This window comes from Schistocerca cancellata, chromosome 3, assembly GCF_023864275.1.
Source record: "Schistocerca cancellata isolate TAMUIC-IGC-003103 chromosome 3, iqSchCanc2.1, whole genome shotgun sequence".
NCBI lineage: Eukaryota > Metazoa > Arthropoda > Insecta > Orthoptera > Acrididae > Schistocerca > Schistocerca cancellata.
This window is the reverse complement of record NC_064628.1, coordinates 307,697,177-307,716,112: the sequence shown is the minus strand read 5'-3', so window position 1 is coordinate 307,716,112 and position 18,936 is coordinate 307,697,177. Positions and strand designations below refer to the sequence as shown.

The 18,936-nt window shown below is 38.0% G+C and overlaps 1 protein-coding gene across 1 annotated transcript in view; it reads right to left on the bottom strand.

Moving 5' to 3' along the window:
• Positions 1-18,936, bottom strand: part of LOC126176703 (uncharacterized) — a 244,902-nt gene that overhangs the window by 57,423 nt on the left and 168,543 nt on the right. The window contains exon 8 of the mRNA XM_049923870.1: positions 8,786-8,930. Within this exon, the coding sequence (XP_049779827.1) occupies positions 8,786-8,930 (145 nt within the window). The remainder of the gene's footprint in view (positions 1-8,785; positions 8,931-18,936) is intronic.

Below are 18,936 nucleotides of genomic sequence, written 5' to 3'. Positions count from 1 at the left end.
GCTGTTACTTTGTCAAATTTATGTCTTACTCTGACTTACATTATCTTGATAGGACTCTATATAAATATCAGATTTGGATTCAGTTATGAAGAACTCATTAAAATTTTGTTATTCCCTTAGAAGATCTCTCATTACATTAATCCAGACTCCTGATTGTTGGTCTATTTCACAAATTTCACTCCCTTTAAAAAAAAAAAAAAAGAAAAAAAAATAGCTGTATTACAAGTAGTAATGTTCAGTACATAGGACTCAGTATTTAATATTTGAAAATATTCTTTTTTAAAAATATCATTGTAGTCAACAAATATTAAATTACTAATAACAGATAAACAGCAGCTATATGGTAAAACTGAGGAGGCAGAGACTATTGTATGGTGGCATCTTTCTTAGTAATTTACTCAATTAAATTCAAATGACATGACAGCTAACGGAATCAAGCAGTTCTGTGAAGGTTTATTGTGAACGGAATACACAGATTTGTAGTGCCATAACCCAGTCTTTGGTCAGAAAATTATTAGTCTTTAATTAAAGTAAGGAAATGTAGCATGGAAGTGCTACACAGTGTTGTATTAACAGCTGTGGGCCAGTTGCCACAAGGGTGGTGATTGGATTGCAATAGAAGACATGCCAGTGGATTGTGCAGAAAGTACAGCAAAGCTCAGCCATGAACAGCTCTGCACAGCTGTAACAGTGTAACAGTTGGGGTGGTGTCACCACACTGGGGCAAGCCTCTTGTTTTAGCCATGTGACTAGGTGTCGTGTTTGAACAAAACGAATGGGCACTAGAGGCAAGTCTGGATTTTAAGGCAAGGATCACTCTTCATTGCCAGAAGCCAGCAGTGCTGCCAAGACATCAGAGTGACACCAGAAAGCGAGACAACTGTGCTTGCCAGCTGTAGCAATGGGTTTGAGATCAGGCTGTATCTGCCACATGCATGAAGTCAGCCCTTTTGATCTACTGTCCCTGCCTGCCAACTCCTACACTGAGATCCTAGCCTGACCCAGCACCACAACACCAGCCACCAGCCAACTGCTGTCTTGGGGCACCAGTTCATACCCCACACATAGCTGCCTTCTCATTGCATCACTATGATGTGAGTGGGGAGAGGGATCCTCGAGTCTATATGACACCGAGGGAAGTAGTGCACATAATGCCACTGGGGGGTGGGGGGGTGTGCTTGCAGAGCTGATGGTTCATCACTCAAGTGGAGCACCATTGCAGCACAACATAACACATGCCATTGACATCAATGACTGTGGCCTACACAAGCTGTTTTTCTTTAACTGTAACTCAATTTGTTTCTAATATCCGACTGTATGAGAGACTTGCTGCTGTTCACCGGTGCTGCTTCCTCCACATCTGCTCACCTACGCAACGAGAATTCTATGCTGAGTGAGCGTGAAACAAAACTTAATTACTTTAGTATGAAGTGGTACAAGATACTGTTGAGTGAACTTTTATTGTGTAATTATCATCTTTCAAGTTATTTTTAAATGCTTACAAGAGCTAAGGCATAGAAAAGTATGGAAAATACACAACAGGTTGGGGAAACTCAAGACCCAGCTATGGCCATGAAAATTAACAAGGAAGTGCCTGACTGGGCTGAGTTAATAAATTTAATCAAAGCTCAGAGTCTTAAGTTAAACACATTAAGTTCTCAATTAAATGCTCAGAGTGCAACTCTTAAGTAAACAACTAGACTTAATAAATTCTCAATTAAATGCTCAGAGTGAAACTCTAAATATTCAAACAACAAATTTAGATTAGATTAGATTTACTTTCATTCCAATTGATCCGTAGTGAGGAGGTCCTCCAGGATGTGGAACATGTCAGAAAAACAACAATACATGACAAATATTTACAACTAAAACAAATAAGCTAATGTACCATTCCACAGGTCCCAAGTGGAATGATCGTCATTTTTTAATGAACACTAAGAGTCATTTTACAAATACTAATGCAGTGAATTTAAAATAAAAATGTTTTTTATTTATTTATAAGGTAATAAACATGTAATACAACTACTGTAATACTTATTTACAATGAACACATTACTGCACTGAAATGGTGCAGAAGTTAGATTATACTTACACACTTACACACACACACACACACACACACACACACACACACACACACTCACACACACAAATTTTCAGTGAACACATTACTGCACTGAAATTGTGCAGAAGTTATGTTGTACTTATATACAAATCAGTTGGTTTTACTAAGAAATTCATCAATGGAGTAGAAGGAGTTGGCCACCAATAAATCCTTTAGGCTTCTCTTCAACTGAATTTCATTGGTTGTTAAGCTTTTTATGGCTGCTGGCAAGTTATTGAAAATGTGTGTTCCTGAATAATGCACACCTTTTTGTACAAGACTAAGTGACTTTAAATCCTTGTGAAGATTATTCTTATTTCTAGTATTGATTCCATGAATTGAGCTGTTGGTTTGAAAAAGTGATATATTTTTAATGACAAATTTCATTAAGGAATAAATATATTGGGAAGCTGTAGTTAGTATCCCTAGTTCCCTAAACAGGCTTCTGCAGGATGTTCTTGAGTTCACACCACATATAATTCTTACTGCACGTTTTTGTGCCCGAAAAACTTTAGCTTGGCTTGATGAATTACCCCAAAAAATAATCCCATATGACATTATGGAATGAAAGTAAGCATAGTATGCCAGCTTTTTCATTTTTATATCCCCTATGTCTGACAAAATTCGCATTGCAAACAGAGATTTGTTAAGACGCTTCAGCAGTTCTGTGGTGTGCTCCTCCCAGTTGAATTTATTATCAAGCTGTAATCCCAAGAATTTAACACTGTCCACTTCTTCTATCTTCTTGTCATCGTATGTTAGACACATACTCTTGGGACACCCCTTACAAGTTCTGAACTGCATGTAGTGTGTTTTTTCAAAGTTTAGTGACAAAGAATTGGCTAGGAACCAGTGATTAATGTCCACAAGTATTTTATTGGCTGATCTTTCTAAGACTACACTTGATTTGCTATTTATTGCAATGTTTGTATCATCAGCAAACAAAACAAACTTGGCATCTGGTAATGTTACTGATAAAAGGTCATTGATATAAACAAGAAGAAGTAAGGGGCCCAAAATGGAACCTTGTGGGACCCCACATGTAATTAGTACTCAGTTGGATGATGCCTGATAGCTTGATACATGTCTCTTTCCTAATAACACCCTTTGTTTCCTGCCAGAGATATAAGATTTGAACCATTTTGCAGCATTTCCTATTACACTATAATATTCTAGTTTACTTAAAAGGATATTGTGATTTACACAGTCAAATGCCTTTGACAGATCACAAAATATACCAGTTGCCTGCAATTTTTTGTCTAATGAATTAAGTACATTTTCACTGTAAGTGTAGATAGCCTTCTCAATATCAGAACCTGTTAAACGCCAAAGTTGACTATCAAAGCAAAGAATTTAGTAATCTTTGCAAAGGCATGGATGCTTTGAAGACTGAGTTTGATGCTATAAGTAATGAAGTAGAGAATTTAAAAGTAGATTTAAAGAACAAGTTGACAAATTCTTTGACTCATATAAATGATATGTTTACTGACCTTAGTCAGAAACAGAATGATACTTTTCAAGATTCATCAAAAATGTTAGAACTTGACATTAAGAACAAATGTAATAATGTGGAATCAGAACTTACTGAAAAGTTAGGATCTTTTGAAAACATGTTCTATATTAAATATGAATATTTTGAAAGAGATTCTAGATAAGCATCATGAATTAATGCCAATTAACCAATTACAAATTACAGGTGTCAATACACAGGTAGATAATGTAGAAAGGATTTTCAAAGAGAAAATAGTTAACTCCAATATTATAAATGCAATTAGTTTCGAGGAACAATTTGGAGAAATTATAGATTGAAAGGTTACTGAAAGAATAATATCTGGGAAAGACACTCTTGGTGGAGTGGGGAGGATTTCATGAAGGATGGATCTCATTTCAGGGCAGGATTTGATGAAGTCGTATCCCTGCTGGAGAGCCACATTCAGAATCTGATCCAGTCCCGGAAAGTATCCTGTCACAGGTGGGGCACTTTTGGGGTTCTTCTGCAGAAGGTTCCGGGTTTGAGGAGATGAGGAAGTGGCTCTGGTTATTTGCTTCTGTACCAGGTCCAGAGCCACTTCCTCATCTCCTCAAACCCGGAACCTTCCACAGAAGAACCCCAAAACTGCCCCACTTGTGACAGGATACTTTCCGGGACTGGATCAGATTCTGAATGTGGCTCTCCAGCAGGGATACGACTTCCTCAAATCCTGCCCTGAAATGAGATCCATCCTTCATGAAATCCTCCCCACTCCACCAAGAGTGTCTTTCCGCCGTCCACCTAACCTTCGTAACCTCTTAGTTCATCCCTATGAAATCCCCAAACCACCTTTCCTACCCTCTGGCTCCTACCCCGTAACCGCCCCCGGTGTAAAACCTGTCCCATGCACCCTCCCACCACCACCTATTCCAGTCCTGTAACCCGGAAGATGTACACGATCAAAGGCAGAGCCACGTGTGAAAGCACCCACGTGATTTACCAACTGACCTGCCTACACTGTGAAGCGTTCTATGTGGGAATGACCAGCAACAAACTGTCCATTCACATGAATGGACACAGGCAGACAGTGTTTGTTGGTAATGAGGATCACCCTGTGGCTAAACATGCCTTGGTGCACGGCCAGCACATCTTGGCACAGTGTTACACCGTCTGGGTTATCTGGATACTTCCCACTAACACCAACCTGTCAGAACTCCGGAGATGGGAACTTGCCCTTCAGCATATCCTCTCTTCTCGCTATCCGCCAGGCCTCAATCTCCACTAATTTCTAATTTCAATCTGCCGCCGCTCATACCTCATCTGTCTTTCAACATCATCTTTGCCTCTGTACTTCCGTCCCGACTGACGACTCTGCCCAAACTCTTTGCCTTTACAAATGTCTGCTTGTGTCTGTGTATATGCGGATGGATATGTGTGTGTGTGCGAGTGTATACCTGTCCTTTTTTCCCCCTAAGGTAAGTCTTTCCGCTCCCGGGATTGGAATGACTCCTTACCCTCTCCCTTAAAACCCATATCCTTTTGTCTTTCCTTCTCCTTCCCTCTTTCCTGACGAGGCAACCGTTGGTTGCGAAAGCTAGAATTTTGTGTGTATGTTTGTGTTTGTTTGTGTGTCTATCGACCTGCCAGCGCTTTTGTTTGGTAAGTCTCATCATCTTTCTTTTTAAATATATTTGACCCATTTCTTAAAAAGATTTAACCAAGCAAGAGAGAGAGAGAAAAGGGGTAGGGGGGGAATACAATGTAAAGGATGTAAAATTGTATATTCCCGAGGGATGTTAACATTCTGAGTTAACAAGAGGAGTAATGACCATCGGATCACGAGTTGTTTTTGGTGTGTCTTACAAAATAGTTTTGTTGCCCCAAATTCCTTTAAAATCTTAAAACTATTCTGTCATCTATCCCCCAGGGATGTTAACATTCTGGCGGAGTAACAACTGTCAGATCCCAAGTTGTTTTCAGTGTTTTTTCCATATAGTTTCCTGCACTGAATTCCTTTTAAAATCTAGAACTATTCTGTAATCTCATTGCTTAGAAAACCAGATATGGTTGTAAAATAGAGAACAATGGATCCAGAGTTGTTTTCAGTGTTTCTTCCAAAATAGTTTTCTTGCACTGAATTCCTTTAAAATCTTAAACTAATCTGTCATCTACACCCCCAGGGACGTTAACATTCTGAGTTAATGGGTGGAGTAATGACTGTGGGATCTCAAGTTGTCTTCGGTGTTTCTTCCAAAATAGTTTTCCTGCACCGAATTCCTTTAAAATCTAGAACTATCCTGTAATCTTATTGCTTAAAAAACTGGATATAACTATAAAATAGAGAACAACGTAAGAGAATCACAGAAATAAACTAAATAGAGTATCATATCTGTGGGAAATATAATAAGATGTGACTAGCTGAACAACTGTTATACTGTACTGTATAGATTTTCTATTTTGTGAAGAGTATTTTATACTATGATGGTTCTACATCGAATATACATAAGTAGAGGTGCACATACATAACAAGCAACTATAAAGTAGTAATGAGTAATGAATAAATAAGAGAGAGGCATGAGCAAAGAAAGAAAACGAAAGTAGGAGTAAAATTAGTCATGTTGATCATTAAGAAATGTCAGTGTAATATGTATTCTGATGAATTGAAGGATAGAGGGACATAAATAGTATATGGAGATATAGTATCTATTGAAAATATAGAAGTTGATAAGTAGAGGAGGGCTCTATGGAGTAAATGAAATATTAAAAAATGAATGCGAATTTTAAGATAGATTGATATCTTTACCAGAGGATACTTAATTATGGTATACATAGAAATGTATATTAGGGTTATTGAACTTGAGGCCTACTCAGAAAGGATAAGGAGGGTGTACCCAGCATTCACTAAGTATAAAGGGCAGGTGTACCTATGTGGAGATAGGATGATCTATGGCCTAAAAAACAGAGATGTTTTGTAAGAGGCGTACCTACCAAAATAGAAAGAGGAAGTGCTCTTATTAGGTCAACACACAAGCAAGGAATAGGTGCTGATCCTAGGAGAAGGGGACAATATCATGACAAAAGTCACAAATTTTATAGGGATTATTCTGGGAAGTGTGAATTCTATGAATGACTAGCACTATTATTTTTCGTGGAAATAAATGAGTGTCAAAAGAACACTTTCATTTTGTCCAGAGTTCCTCCAAGCTACAAATAATGAAAACAGTACAAACTAGGAAAAAGGTAGTACAAAAGACAAGAATAGAAAATAGATTAAATATTAGTAAAGCTAACAAAAACCATGAGTAAATGCTCATGACTTAATAACAAAGTAAAATAAGAAAAGAGTAGAGGAACAGTAAGCGAAAGATTATTCAAGAGAGGGCAGAGAATTGTTATGGAAAGGAAAGATATGTATATAAAAATATGTAAGAAATGTATACTGTTAAGATATGAAATGTTATTATGAGTGATATTATTTGCATAATGATTAAGTATAAAATATCGCATGTTCGATCTGGTGGGGGATATGTAGTGATTTGAGAATTTCTGTGTAAATTCTAGAACCACTCAGTCTTCTACCATCTCAACACACGATATTCTGGATATGAGTGTGGGATGGTAGAATCCTACCTACTGCGTGTCACATGTTTGTGTGTGCAGGTTTAAAATCAGTTGTGAGAGGAAAGTAGACGCTGCAGTCAGATGGCACCGACAAGTACCTGTTGAACAATTCATAGATGTTTTAGTGAGTTTGTAAGGAAGAACCATGGAGTTCATATGAAGCTCTGAGCTTATTGTGTCATTGACTATTGTTATCAAAACAAGACAGTTGAAAAAGTACTCTTGTAGACTCCTGACGTGACCTTGTTAGAGGCAAGACTCATTTTATGATTCATGTTAAGAAAGGTCATGGTATCCAAGCCAACTTTCTTTTAACTGTAATTCAACTTGTTTCTAACATCTGACTGTAAGAGAGACTTGCAAGAAGTAACATATTCATGTGGAAAGTGAAATTTTTATTGTGTATTGAGGTCACATACATCATTAGTTGACGAAAAGTAAAGTTTGTATGTCTACATATTTCATAAGTAGAAGGAGTCTAACAATTCTTGTACCTAGTGTTATTCACGGAGAAGAAGTCAAAAGGGTTTCCACCAACTGGCTATTCAGTAAAGAAGAGTGGCTGCAAATTACAAGTAAGTCATCTTGTAAAGAAGTGGAAGGTGGTTTGGGGGAATAAGCAGATATAATCCACATCCATCAGTCACACTTTAAGTTGTCGGTACATTAGAAGCAATATCACACAGAAGATGCTGTCCATTCATCAACCACAGCTAGGGTCACCAGTGAAGGGCACGTCTAACTCACTATACCATGTACCAAAATGAATAAAGCTCTTTGTAATTGTTAACAGGGCTTCATGGCCTGTCACCACCACTCAATCATCCACCAACATGCCGAGCACACTACATTTTTGCTAGCTTACACCTTGACTTATCTAATATTCCTGGAGGTTCACTTTCTTGATGGAACCTGCAGAACATAATGAATGAATGACTCAATGAATAAAGTCCAAAGTGGCAAAGCTTCTGCACATCTTCAAAAGAAATTGAAATGCATAAATGTTTTGAACATATGTGTGTAGATGCTAATTGGTCTGCATTGAAGATGATCACCACTAACTGATCAAATTTTATCAGTACACAAATTGCAGAGTTAATAGCTTTTATTTTGTGCTGAACCTCATAAACAATATTTTTCAGTTGGTCGTAAGAACACTCTGCAGTTAACTGAATGCTGAACCTAAGTTGGTTTGTTTTGATGAAACAAGTCACAGCATACAGACACTGATCAAGGCTGAGAAACAGTGGTGCACTAGCACCACAACAAATAATTCTTTAGTAAGACGATCAATTTTTTTCCTTTTTGGCAGGCCTTTTAAGTATCTGAACCCTTTAAAGAAACTATATGCCAGGGAAACATAAACCGTCCATCTCTGAAGAATCTGCACTTGTATATTGACTTATTCTTATGAAATTTATCTAATTTAGGATTAATATCTGCAAATATTCCAAACAAGTACAAATTAGTCACACAAATTAGAAAAAAAATGCAATTAACTTCTATACATTACAATTAGTCCATTATGAGTTAGTAAAACAATGATGATAACCAATAATAAAAAGGACAGTAATATGACTATAGCTTACTGTATTCACTGCAGGTGGTAGAAGAGATGCAGATATGGCAACACCAACAAGCGAAGATGTCTTCTGTCCTAGTTCTGAAATGGCTACTGCAATGCCAGATAGGACAGCAATTATCATTCCCATCCAGACCGAAGGTAATTCTCCTCTTTAAAAAATAAAAATTAAAAAAAAAATTGTGAAAAATTATTCATTGCAAATATGCATTCATGGGATGGAACACTGTGTGAATTTTCATGCATAGTATTGCAAATATCTGTCATCATTTTAGACAAGAAGTCTTTGAGGGGATTTGTGACCATGTTGGAACTAATGATTATACACGTGTCTTGGTAACAATTTTTTTAAATTTTTTATTTTTAACTTCTCTTGAAGCTTTTTGGGTTACTTCATCATCAGATCTATGACATGAGAATATCATACGCTTGTTACATATAATTATTCAGTAACCACTTCAATGTCCAAAGTGACTTAGGCAGATTGCCACATATCTGATGATGTGGTAACCCAAAACGCATCATGATAAATTAAAAATTCTACAATATAGCCATTTACACATCAGTTGGGTAAAAAGGAGTAATTAACTGTGCATATCTAACAGATACACTTCTGATGTAAAGCCATATAAAATACTGTTACTTATTAAAAATCACAACAGAAGCATATAATTACTTCATAGAATCTTTAAAATTTGGAGACACATTTTACTTCCTAAGTCTAGTGATCTGTCTGGACATTGATATCAATTATGCAGTGTTGATCTATGTATCATCTTTAATATTATGTGGGAAATGCTGCACAGCACCTGGCCTGAGGTGTATGGTTGTGCACAATTTGATCCAGCTGCCCAGCTAGTATAAGGGTAGCCACAGCCTGCCCTAAATCACTTTTCTGTCAGTGTGTAACTGCATTTTACAGTGATATCAGTGTACATTTCATAATGGACAGTGCATTCATCAAGACTGTGTTTCTTTCACTCCTCGGACTTTGCCTGCATCTGCAGCTGCCAGTTTCATCCTTGGACTTGACTGCAACATGTTTTCTTCTCATAAATTGCTTACCTTAGCTTACAATGAGCATATCTGCCACACTTATTTCATGTGTTTATACAAAGTTCTATGCGGTAATAAATGCTGAGTAATTTCTAGAAAAATGCCCATGAGTTACTTGGAAAATGGACATCCATGTCATTATTTTGAGCTTTATAGTGTGCTAGGACAATTTTTTCATGTACTGCTTGAAGTAAGGTTTTGTTTGAGAAGTGTGGATGTAATTCAACAGTTAAATGAATGACAACAGTGTTAAGCTTCCTGAAATCAATTGTAGAAAGCTCAGCAATGTTACAGCTTGAGCCATCTCAAAAATCCATGTAATAGCTGTGAGGCTGAAGTACCTTGAGCATAGGAAAAGAATGCAATCAAATGCAGCCTGGAATGTGGATCTACAAGAACTCAGCTGTAATTGTAATTTCATTTGTCTATGTGACAAATCCTATGCTGAATCCTTAATTAGAAATGTGATCTATTTATCATCAGTTCAAGATGTTCATTCATGGGTATTATGACATTCAGATTCCTCTCTACCATAAGTGCATCTATTTGCTAAAACTTCTGAAAGTTCACAAGCAGCACAGCAAGCTTTGTTAATAAACTATCTGATTTACTAACTTCCTAGCAAGATAATGATATCTGTGTGAGCAAGAGTGTAGCTGATTCCCAAGTCGCCTAGAATGTGCTGAGAAGCATTCATCCATGGATCTCCCTCGTTACCAAGCTATCTGCAAACTTATTCCAATGCAAGACATATGGTGAAAGTTTGCTGTAGTCAGCCTTGTGGCCCACTACCAGGACCACAATGTGATGACCCAAATGAAGACTATTAAATCACTATGCCATCGTGATTCTATTGCTCCACAGAAATTAATACTGTGAATGTTACTCATGTGACACTAGTTACTTATCTTTTTTAAGTAAGCAGATCAGTATCCCTTACAAACCAGTTCACATACTTGAGCACTGAAGGACTACAACTAATAACGGAAAAATCACTCGGTTTGAGCTGTGGGTATTGTGAAATTCTGCTTCTTGGACAACTAACATATAAGCATACGACTTGTGCTATAGCATTTTTAGTGTTGGCAGGTCCTATAGTTAAAAATGTCCTTGGGGCTTTGATGCATACACCATATTCAAATTTTATGTTCAATGATGTTTCCAACAACCTATTCCTACTCCTATTACACCCAGGTATCTGTATGAGTTGCCGAGTCTAACAGTGATTCATTGATATTATAAACACTCTCTGCACAAAGTTTTCTCTCTGTCTAATTGCACCTAGTGACTAGAACAGATTTTGAGACTTACAGCTTCTTCAATATCTGACCAAAACCACTGACCCTTCCATACTGACCTCAAAGAAGACCTAGATACTTAGAGCAGCATACTTATAGCAAACATCTCACACACAATACTGTTAGAGGAGTCAAGTTTTGCTGCATGCTGACCTTAAAATGAATTCACAAGCAGAAGTAGACTCATGTCCTTTACATAAATGCAATGAACTGTCCACAAAGCTTTCTTACATCTTACAGTCCCCCCCCCCCCCCCCCCCCCCAAGGATAAATTCGTCTGACACTGATTTTCAACCTCAACTAGACCAAAAGTCTGAATAAATACATCTACATCTATATCATCTATATTCTGCAAGCCACTGTGAGGTGCATGGCAGAGGGTATATCCCATTGTACCAGTTATTAGGGTTCCTTCCCATTCCGTGGAGCACAGGAAGAATGACTGTTTGAATGTCTTTGCGCATGCAGTAATTACTCTAATCTTATCTTCATGGTCCCTATGTGAGCAATAAATATGGGATTGTGGTATATTCCTAGAGTAATCATTTAAAGCTAGTTCTTGAAACTTTATTAGTAGACTTTCTCAGGATAGTTTACGTCTATCTTCAAGATTTGTCACAGCGGCCTGTGACCATTTCTGCTGCCTTTCTCTGTATACATTCCATATCCACTGTTGGTCCTATCTGGTACAGGTCCCACACACTTGAGCAATATCCAGGAACTGGCCCTGCGAGAGACTTGTAAGCAATCTCCTATGTAGACTGATTACACTTCCACAGTATTCTACCAATAAAATGAAGTCTACCACCTGCTTTACCCATGGCTGTACCTATGTGATCATCCCATTTCACATCCATACAAAGTATTACACCCAGGTATCTGTTTCCATCCAAGATAAATGTTGCATCCTCCCTAACAAAAAGTCCTAAATCCAGTCACAGATTTTCACTAGATACCCCATATGACTGCAGTTTGGACAATAAGTGTCAGTGTGTACTGAGTCAAATGCTTTTTGGAAATTAAGAAAGGTAGCATCTATCTGACTGAGTTGATCCAATGCTGTCAGTATGCCACATGAGAAAAATGTGAGTTGTATTTCACTTGATCGATCATTTTCAAATTCATGTTGGTTGGCATTCAGGAGGTCATTCTGTTGAGGATACCTCAATATGTTTGAGTTCAGAATATGTTCTAAGATTCTACAACAAATTGATGTCAATGACATTGGATGGTAGTTTTGTGCATCACTTCTACCACTCCTTTTTGTAGACAGACCTGTGTCTTTTTCCAAGAAGTGGGCATGGTTTTTTGTTCAAGGGATCTACATGGATTCTAGTTAGAAGAGGGGCTAACTCAGCTGCAAATTCAGTATAGAATCTGACAGGGATTCTATCAAGCCCTGGAACTTTGTTCAATTTTAACAATTTTAGCTGTTTCTCAGTACCACTGATGCTAACATTTATTTCTTTATATTTTCAGTGGTACGAGGATTAAATTGGGGTAACTATCTTTGGTTTTCCTTGGTAAAGGAACATTTGAAAATTGAGTTAAGCATTTCAGCTTTTGCTTTGTTACACTCAATTTCATTTCCTGTCTCATTCTCTAGGGACTGGACACTAACTTTGGTGCTGCTAACAGCTTTTACATACTACCAAAATTTCTTTGGGTTCTGTGAAAGATCACTTGACATTTGCTATGGTTGTCATTGAAGGCATTGCTCTCTTGACAGCCAAACATGTTTCATTCAGCAACTCTCTATCTATAGCCCTATGCTTTGTTTTATGCAGAGGTTTCTTTAGAAGTTTCTTTACAGTGGTTGAATACCATGGAGGTTCCCTCCCATTATGAAATGTTGTACTGGGTACATATCTATCTAGTACATGGTCAACTATTCTTTTAAACTTGAGCCAGAGCTTCTCTACATGCTCCTGTCCTGTGCTGAAAGTTTCAATTTCCTAATTGAGATAATACTACTGTTTTTTTTATCTAATTTACAGAACATATATATCTTTCTGTTTGCTTTAGTTGTCCTTTGCTCTTTGGTAATTATTGTTGCCACAACCATGTCATCGTTACTGATACCAATTTCAATGTGGACATCTTCAAAGAGGTCAGTTCTATTTGCTGCCATTGCATCTGATACATTTCCATCATGAGTGGGGTTCTTAACTGTCTGTACTAATAGTTTTCAGAAAAGGTATTTATTAAAGTTTCACAAGATGTCTTATCATGACCAACACTAACAAAACTGTAATTTTTCCAGTTAACTGTTTGGATGATTAAAGCCTCCATCCATGATTACAGTGTGATTGGGGAACTTACATACAAGTGAACTGAGGATTTTCTAAGGTTTTCAGTTACATCAAGAGATGAATCTGGTGGGTGATAGAAGGATCCAATTATCATTTTATGCCCACTCCTGACACTGAGTCTTGCCGAAACACTCTCACATGCAGCTTCAATTTCTACCTTGGTGGATTTTTGTTTCTTCTCTACTGCAACAAATACACCACCTCCATTTCTCATTTGCCCATTCTTTCGATATGCACTTAGCAGTTTCCCCAAAAATCTCACTGCTATCAGTTTCAGGTTTCAACTAGCTTTCTAGACCTAGTATCAAGTGAGCTTGAAACTCTGCACTTTGTTGTGAATGCTTCTGCAGTTTACCATTATGATTTTAATACTCTCACATGGGGGTGGTATTTCTTTTGCTCTTTCACAGATACTTCTGTGTTTCCTAAAGCTATCATTATCTGGATGGGATGGAGAGTCACCTAATCTAAAAAAAGCCTTGTGTGCACCCCATATGTAGTCAGCTACCTGAGTAGCAGCCACTGATGTGTAGTGCACACCTGATCCAATAGTTCTCAACCCTTCGGTGCAAGTCCAGGAAGTCACAAGCTGGCTTGTCACAGAACTTTCTGCTTCAGTCCTTCCACTCAGGAAGGGCCACGATCAGTTCTAGGGTCAATGCTGCAAAATGCTTTGCTGAAACTCCATGTGTAAGGTCGGTCTTCTCAACCTTCTCTGCCAGTTACTGGAATGACCTGAGAGTGACCCCGAAGCCCAGATAACAGGCGTTATTTGTTGCAATGTGCACCACAATCTACAGTTGGTTGCACTATGTTCCCTCAATGGCTGCTGGAATAGCCTCTTCAAAATGTTGAACGAGGCCTCCAGGCATACACACTAGTGCACCCGTTGTCCTTTCCTGTCCCTTTCTGCCAATGATTCATAGACCCATACCTTTTTGTGTTTGCCTCTTCCTGTCATTGAACAAAACAGGTTTCCCCAAAACCGATGAAGTGAGTCCCAGTGGCTCAGTTTCAGTTTCAGTGAGAAGCAGCATCTCAGACTTGTTAGTTAGGGGGATCAGTAAAACACCCTCAGCCCTCCCTGGTCTCCGTCCACCCTATACAGGATGCCTAGATTTACCCTTTACATATCATTCACAGTCAAGTGGACAAGCAATGACAGATCCTGTGCTTTCTTCAGAGGAGACAGGATTCATGGGAGAGGATAGTACTTGAGGTACCTCTGGTACAGGTATCACAGATCTGTGGGCTCAGGAGCTCTTCCAACACATCAATTTGCAGAAGCTGGCAATCATCTGACAGTAGTCAGGATTATTTCTAGCTGCTTACAAATGTCAAACAACCCCTTCCATGTTTGAGAACAGCATTCACAGTTGGGCTGTGTTTTGGCTGGTGCAATGTGTTACAAGTCAGTGAACAAATAACTTTAAATGAAGCCTACTGATTATTTTTCAATCTGTAGAGCTAAAAAGTTGCTAATTCACAATACACAAAACAAGATTCCTGTCAGGGTAACACAAAAACTTGTGGTAAAAACTAATAGTTTCCTAAAACATTTTGAGGTTAATTATAGTTGCTAGCAAACTCAAAAACAGAGTTAATTTATAATAAATGCAGATAATTTACAGAGCTACTCTTGCTTAAGGGAAAACTAGATGTAACACAGTATGTTAGTTAGAAAATATGCTATGGCAACTAAATTACAACACCAATTTGTGACATACAGCTCATAGATTATGCAAAAGCACAAAACACATGTTTATTTGCATTGATATACAATGACGTTCAGGAGTAATGTGTTCTTTGACAGAACTGTGAACCACAAATGCTGATTTGTTACAAAATAAATTACATATCCAAAACACTCATACCAGTAACTTCTGAAAATATAGTTTCGTAAGTGGCCAGAAATTCTCTTGTTGTCAACAACCTTTTCATGTTGTATCAAAGCAACAGATTACCATTAGGGATAGCAAGCACCCCTACAATATTCCAAACACACCTAGAACAGCTGATAAATGGTACTGCACAGTGATTACATTACTTAGATGATATTACTGTTACACACTGAACAACTGCTGAACATCTGTGTTATTTGCAACTTAAGGCTGAGACATTTTTACAACATTAAATGTCAGCTTCCCAGAAGCTGCCCTCCCCCTCCCCACTCTCCCACCCAAACCTACTGTGACACATGTAGGGTATGTCTTGAGCAAGGAAGATCTCAAAACCAAAGATGAAGTACAATGAAGCAATTGAGAAGTTGCCGATACGAATGAACTTAAAGATTAGTAAGTGTTCCTGGACAGAATCAATTATCACACTTGATTTATACCTCAAGTGGCTGCAATCTCTCAGCATTTGAACTTCTTATGCTGAATCAGTGCAATATTTGAGTATCCCTATATCTGTTAACAGGCATTTTGGCAACTAAAACCAGCTCCCTGTCTAAAAATGTAGCAACCACCTGTGTCCCTGGTCTTAGTAACACACAACTTTGAACATGAAATGCACATAGTCTTAACACATAAATTTCCAGATGATTCTCAGAAGCCTTTGGCTTTTGCATCAATAAGGTTATCATGAACACAACAAATGTATTCTGAAACTAAAAAGAAGTTGCCAACTATTATTTTTTGTGCAAACTCTTTAGTTTTTTGATATATGACCACAAACCTTTATGTTCATTTTTGGGCATAACCAGATTTACCAACTATATTGCCCCAGTTCCAACACTGGACTTATATTTAAAAACAAAAATTATTTTTCCTGCTTTTATTCAGTTTTCAGTGGTTGCTGACTTGTGTAAAGGGACACCCTCCCCTAACATTACCTTTATTCAATAGAAGTTGTCAATACCAAAAATATTTTCTACCTTTTAAACAACTTAATATTATCTCAGCTGTTTAACTAAAAGAATTTTGTATGATTTTGTATATGATGTGAATATAATAGAAGGAAACATTCCACGTGGGGAAAAAAAAATATATCTAAAAACAAAGGTGATGTGACTTACCAAACGAAAGTGCTGGCACATCGATAGACACACAAACAAACACAAACATACACACAAAATTCTAGCTTTCGCAACCAACGGTTGCCTCGTCAGGAAAGACGGAAGGAGAGGGAAAGACAAAAGGATTTGGGTTTTAAGGGAGAGGGTAAGGAGTCATTACAATCCCGGTAGCGGAAAGACTTACCTTAGGGGGAAAAAAGGACGGGTATACACTCGCACACACACACATATCCATCCATGTGTGTGTGTGCGAGTGTATACCCATCCTTTTTTCCCCCTAAGGTAAGTCTTTCTGCTCCCGGGATTGGAATGACGCCTTACCCTCTCCCTTAAAACCCAAATTCTTTTGTCTTTCCCTCTCCTTCCGTCTTTCCTGACGAGGCAACCGTTGGTTGTGAAAGCTAGAATTTTGTGTGTATGTTTGTGTTTGTTTGTGTGTCTATCGACGGGCCAGCGCTTTCGTTTGGTAAGCCACATCATCTTTGTTTTTAGATATATTTTTTTTTTGTATATGATGTGTTATATTTCAGATTAAAATGTATTAAATGAAATAGCTTTATTTTGAAATTATGAAACATCTAGCACACTTAAAATTCATATTATTAATGGCACAATTTGATGATATTTATTGAATTTATTTCTGGATTCATTTATAAAATAATGATATAACTTGGTGAAGGTTCTTCTTGTTGCAACAAAATTCGTAAACTCTTTGGAATATTTTTAGTACCGCAGAGTTAGTAGTGGGGATGCCTCTGATGTGATTGAACGTGTTTTTAAATTTGGCAGTAACAATATAATTTTTGATTCAAAAGTGTAGATTGTAAAGAAAGTTGTGATATAGAAACATGTGATAGAGAAACAGAAACTATGGAGCAGGCTTACTTCAGAATTATCATGTCATTTTGAACCTACAAAGTCAAAAATTTCAGCCTCAAGAATCAACCCCTAGACATGACAAACTGGAGCCAACTACGAGAAAAGAAGATAAGTAAAAAAGTTATTTGTAAATCTTACTCCTCTTGAAGCTTATTAAAAGAATCAATTATGAAACGGGTGATACAACAAATGATGTGAGGGAGGTTAAGATTACAATTAGTGGCTTCATGTGGAATCAGCTGACTGATAATGAAGTTTTGTCTGTTGCAGAGGAAGGGACAGTGATTTGTGCCATTTGCGGTTTATACGAGGGCTGACTAAAAGTAATGCCTCCACCTTCGTAACTCTTCAACAGTTGGCAGCATTGGTATGCAGCTGGATCTGGCTTTTTCCATAGCCTTTTCTCTGCAGCTCCAGTCTGCAGGAAGCCTAGGCATTGAACGGTTGTGTTGTTACAGTGTAAAGAATGGAACCCTGCGTAGCCGGTCGGTCAATGCGATTTAAGCAACATGCAGTCATTGAATTCTTGACAGCAGAAGGTGTCACCCCAAAGAAGATTCGTCAGAGAATTAAAGCAGTTTATGGTGATTGTGTTGATGTGAGTACTGTGTGTTGTTGGGTGAGTAAGTTTAAAGATGTTGAGGTGGGAACACCTGACCTGTGTGACAAACAAAAAGTTGGAGGCCCTGTGACAGCAACCACCAAGTTTCACAAGTAAAATGTTGACAGATTGATTCAGGATGATTTTCGTATGGCTCAGAGAGAAACAGCAAGCACAATCAGCATTTCACAAGAATGTGTGGGTCACATTATTGCTTTGCTTGGCTATCGGAAGATCTGTGCACGATGGATAACCCGGATGCTGACTCCTGAAATGAAAGTGCACAGTCTTGAAATTTGCCACGAACTCCTTTCATGTTATGAGAATGGAGGTGACACCTTTCTCTATTCAATTGTGACTGGAGACGAAATGTGGGTACACCATTATGTCCCAGAGCAAAACATCAGTCTATGGAATATTGACACAAAGACTTTCCCCAGAAAATGAAATTAAAAATGCAGCACTCAGCTAGAAAAATCATGGCCACAGTGTTATGGGACACAGATGGTGTTATCCATGTTGATTTCCTTGATTGTGGAACAACAATAAATGCAGAGCTTTACATCACAACACTGTGAACATTGAAAGGATGGCTAACAAGGGTCCGAAAGGAAAAGGGAAATGTTTTCCTGCAGCATGCCAGACCACACATTTCATGTGCCATCACAGCAGAACTTCAGAGACTGAATCTCACCATTGTAAGGCACCCTCCATCAAGTCCAGATTTAGCACTGTGTGACTTCCATCTGTTCCCAGTAATGAAAGATGATCTGCGGGGACATCGTTATGCTTCTGAGGAAGATGTTCAGAGAACTGTGAGATGGTAGTTGCGGAAACAGATTATCAACTTCTTCCACAACGGCTTCAGAAAACCTATTCATCGTTGGCAGAAATGTATCCAATTGCCTGGTGATTATGTGGAAAAGTGAATATTGGTAAAGATCACGTACTAAGGATTATTTCTGCATTTGATTTATTAAAATATTCCCATCC